This window comes from Bison bison, unplaced genomic scaffold (genome assembly GCF_000754665.1).
Source record: "Bison bison bison isolate TAMUID 2011002044 unplaced genomic scaffold, Bison_UMD1.0 scf7180017864280, whole genome shotgun sequence".
Lineage (NCBI taxonomy): Eukaryota > Metazoa > Chordata > Mammalia > Artiodactyla > Bovidae > Bison > Bison bison.
Genome location: NW_011494852.1, coordinates 4,003,221 through 4,007,654, shown reverse-complemented (window position 1 = coordinate 4,007,654; position 4,434 = coordinate 4,003,221). Strand labels below are relative to the sequence as shown.

The window sequence follows — 4,434 nt, the reverse complement described above, 5'->3', positions numbered from 1 at the left end:
ACCCCTGAGGCTGAGAGACACATTCTGCCCAGGTGCCCCCAACCCCCACTCCCATCACCTCCCACCACCTGAGGGGTCCAGGGACCCCAGCCTGCTCAGGGGCCAGGACCCACAAACCTCCAGATCCCCATGCATTATTACCTGAAATCATAATCCAAAATAGAGACAGTGCCGTGAGGAATATCATTTTGTACAGCAAGTGAGCAGAGCTGGAGAGGGGAGAGGAGAGTGTTGAAGGCCCAGAGAAGTGAAAAGTAAGACTTCTGGTAAGATTTTGGGAAGCAGCCCGTTCAGATGATAGCTGCTGCTGCTGTTAGTATTTATGATCACAGACACATCTATGGCATCAACCATGTACCACCCGAGGTACTCTACTATACAAATTCATTTGAGGTAGGTGCAATTATTATCCTGTTTTTGTAGCTGAGCTCCAGCAAGATTGAGTAACTTGCCCAAGGTCACACAGCCAGCAAGCAGCAGAGCTAGGATTCAAGCCCTGTCTGCCTGTCCAGGGTTGTAGACTTCACCACCAAACTGTCCTGACTCTCCATGGGTTTGTTGTTATTCAGTTGCTCAGTCACGTCCAACTCTTTGCAACCCAATGGACTGCAGCACGCTGGGCTTCCCTGTCCTTCACTATTCAGATTCACGTCCATTGAGCCGGTGAAGATATCTACATGGTTAGTGACGTGCTAATAATTATCTTTATCACCATTATGCCCTTGGGGATCTCCAGAAAGTAAGGATAGAGCCAAGTTTGGATGAACAAGAGGAAGCAGGAAAAGCCAGGAGGAAGGGAAGTTGGAACCCTCCCCGCTCACCTCCGTCTCCCTGAGTTGGGAATGCCTTCTGGTCCCGCTTGCAGCTGTCAGCCGGCCAACCTGGAGCAAGAATCAGACAGGTGCAAGGAAGTGGGGGCCCGAACATCCCCACCCCCGTTCACAGGATCCAGCACGAGTCGTGGCCGTTGCCAGGCTGCCCACACAGCCTCTGTTGCCCATGGCCTCTGGATGTTTGAGACCCTCCCACACAGCCTCAAAGCTACTCTGTGGTCACCTCCCGTGGCAAGCCATGATGGAGAACTCTGGGGAAGCAAAGGGGAGCAGCAGTGCCTTGGGGTAGGGGGAGGCGAGGGGTGTGAATGGGGCAAGGGAGCACTTGTCCCATGGCTGAGACCTGGGGGTGGCAGGCAGGGACCCAGCCCCATCAATGACTGGGTTTCACAGCATCAGCATTCCCAACATGCCGCGGGAATTCCTGCCGCCCTCTCCCGCCCCACAGATGGCCCCTGGTGTCCTCACCCTCCAGAGGCCAGAGCCCGGTTACAAAAGAGGCCTGTTCCCTCAGGGTGAGGGCGCCTCGTCCTGGGGGGCTTCTGAGGTAGGTGGGGTCGAGAGAAGAGCTGGGAACGCCTGGCCGGGCTCTGAGTGGAGCCAGGAAGGACCAGGGACTGGGGTTAGTGAGTCCCTGGCACCCGGCTGCTCCGTGGGTCGCCTCGGGTTGGAGCCAGAGTTTCCAAGTGGTTGCTTTTTTGGCCTCTGACACTGTCTTCCCACGGACAGATGCATGTAGTCAGACACATGCAAATGCTGGCATGAAATGTTACAGATCTGGACAAAACCAGAAGGAGCTGGCTCACCCCAACAGCACTGCTCAGGACCCTGCACACACCAACAGGCACCGGGACCCACGTGCAGCAGATACCCACACACACCTCACCCTCCTGCCCACCACACCCCTGCACAGCTACAGGCATGGCCATCAGGCACACACACTGCACACTGCACACTCCCAAAGGCACTTGGACCAGCACACACATGGAGGTGTGGCTGTGGCCAGACCCACCCAGACCCATGCCGAAGAACACACGGCAGATGCCGTCTTTGTGCCTGCCGCAGGGAGGTACGGCGGGTAGACACAGGTGAGGGCCACGGGCCCAGACTCATGAACCAAGCGTGTAGATCATGCATTCTGAATAAGGATGAAAACTGGTTCTTGGGGATGGGGTCCAGAAAAGCCGGAGTTATTATGATGGTTTGTGGCTCTCTAAAGGGCTGTGTGGTACATAAACACAGTCCATCCATTATCTTAAGATTTCATGGAGGAAGTGGGTTTAGGAAAAGCAAGTCTGAAAGGTTTCCTTAGTGAGATGTTAAAAAAAAGATGGAGAAACACTGACATGGATTAAGGCTCACTCAGAGAGGTGCACGCGCCTGTGCACACACACCCCTGTCGTGTGCTCAGTGCTGCAACTTGCCCACTCAACCCCCCCACCCCCATCCCCTCCCAGATGGCAGGATACAGACCTCTGATTACCTGGGCATCCTTTCGGTCTTCTCCTGGCCCTGGACCACTTCCACCCCAACTGCCACAAACCTAGGAGCCCCAGGGCAGAATCTCCACCGGAGGGGTCCCAAGGAGGGTGCCTCATTCTCTCTCTCTCTCTGTGGTTTGCTCCCAAAGCTCAGTCAGTGTCCGTGCCATGATCCCAGCCCACGCCCAGCGCGGTCCTGAGCAGCACCCTCCCCCATCCTAAATTAGTGGCAGCTCACAGCCACCATCCACGGCCCAGAACGCCCTGCGTTGCACGCGCCTTGGGTGACCCTGCCCTGTGCTCTCAACCCAGGTCCTCTGCTCTCCTCCCCGTCCCCAGCCCTCTCAGCTGCAGTACTCACTTGATGCCCTTGCTTCTGCACCCTCTGCTCCACCGGCCCTGCTCGCCGTCCCCTGGCCTCCCAGGGTCTAGGCCCCCACTCGCCAGCCCCTCCCCTCCCCCCGGGTGCCAGGGGCCGCCTGCCTCCAGGGCCCAGCTCCTCCCTGCCCCCGGGGGAGGGGGGCACAAAGGGCCCTTGTCACCACAGAGCGAACTGGGCAGCCTGACGCCTGGGTTCCACGAGCTCCTTCCTGGAGGGGCTGGGGGTGGCTGCCTCACTCGTTCCCCGCTCCATCCCTGCGCACCCTAGTTCTGGGTCCCTGGGAGGAGGGCGGGGGTGCGTCTCTAACATATCTGGAAGTCTCAGGCTGAGAGGCAGAACGTGTTGTCCTCAGCTTCTGGGGAATCTTGGTGGCAATGCTAGTAATAACCTTAGGCCCGGGAGGCCACAGAGGCCAGTGTGACCAGAAGGAGGCAGGCTCTAGAGCTCGCTCTCGGCTTTAGTCCCCTCCATCCTCCCTAGAGGGTGTCGTCTTTGGTGCCCACACCCTGGTCTATTCTCTTCCAGGCTCTTCTTGCCATTGGAAATGACTTTATGTGTTAACTGTTTCCTCCCGTGAGAACATGACCTTCAGGAGGACAGGGCTTTGCTTCCTCCCAATCTGCCCTGCGGGCAGACGGACTCCTGAGTTAAACTTCCTAACCACAGAGTGGGTGCACGAGTGTGTTCCTCAAATACCCTCACTGGAGGCCTTGGCACTGTTCCTTCCTCCTGGAAACTCCCCTGCCCCATTCCACTTCCTGATCTGCTGCTGACCAGCCCCTCTCCGCCAAGCCGAGCCCCGCTGTTTAAAAGCTGCCCCAGGGGCTTCCCTCATGACTTAGTGGAAAAGAATCTGCTTGCCAACACAGGAAACATGGGTTCGATCTCTGGTCCAGGAAGATCCCACACGTCACGGAGCACCCACATCCTTGTACCACAACTACTGAGCTTGTGTTCTAGAGCCCATGCTCTGCAATAAGAGAAGCCACTGGCAAGGAGAAGCCCTCATTCCACAATGAAGAGTAGCCCCCACTCACCTCAAGTAGAGAAAGCCCACGCGCAGCAATGAAGACCCAGCACAACCATAAATAAAATATTTAAATACTGCCCGGTCCTTCCATGGCCCTCAGCACCTCGTTTGCCCACCTGCACCTTCAGTGAGCTGCTTCCCCACTGGTATCTGAGCTCAGGCTTTCGTCTGTCCGCCTGTCTGTCTGTCTTGTTCACCCCCGTGTTCCCTAGCACAGTGCCTGGTGCACGAGGGTGCCCAACCCGGGCTGTGCTGACTCTCTGAGCTGGGTGGGGACCCTCTGTGTGCAGATTCTATGGTGATCCTCCTGCTGCCCCAGGCCCAGTCATAACCTTTGCCTGGTGGTGGTGTGACTAAGTGTTCAGTTCAGTTCAGTTACTCAGTCATGTCTGACTCTTTGATACCCCATGGACTGCAGCACGCCAGTCCTCCCTGTTCATCATCGACTCCTGGAGTTTACCCAAACTCATGTCCAGTGAGTCTGTGATGCCATCCAATCATCTCATCCTCTGTCATCTCAGCCTCCTCGTAGTAGTGGCTTGATCGTGAGCTGCTCAGCCACACTAGGGCATCTTCTGTCCTTCAGGCCAGAGCAGTGGGGAGGAAGGGAGGGAGAGAGGGCCCTTTCTCCCAAGGGAGAACCCCGCCCTGAGGCACAGGGATGGGTCGAGGCGAGGAAATCCCCAGACTGGGGAGTGAGGAGTCAGA

The 4,434-nt window shown here is 57.0% G+C and overlaps 1 protein-coding gene across 1 annotated transcript in view; it reads right to left on the bottom strand.

Annotated features, from left to right (window-relative positions):
- MAG (myelin associated glycoprotein) overlaps positions 1-2,735 on the bottom strand; it is a 16,930-nt gene extending 14,195 nt beyond the window's left edge. Inside the window, exons 1-3 of the mRNA XM_010848997.1 lie at positions 2,676-2,735; positions 822-881; positions 142-209 (exon numbers count right to left, since the gene is read on the bottom strand). Coding sequence (XP_010847299.1) covers positions 142-187 — 46 coding nt within the window. The 5' untranslated portion in view covers positions 188-209; positions 822-881; positions 2,676-2,735. The remainder of the gene's footprint in view (positions 1-141; positions 210-821; positions 882-2,675) is intronic.
- Between the last annotated feature and the right edge of the window lie 1,699 nt (positions 2,736-4,434).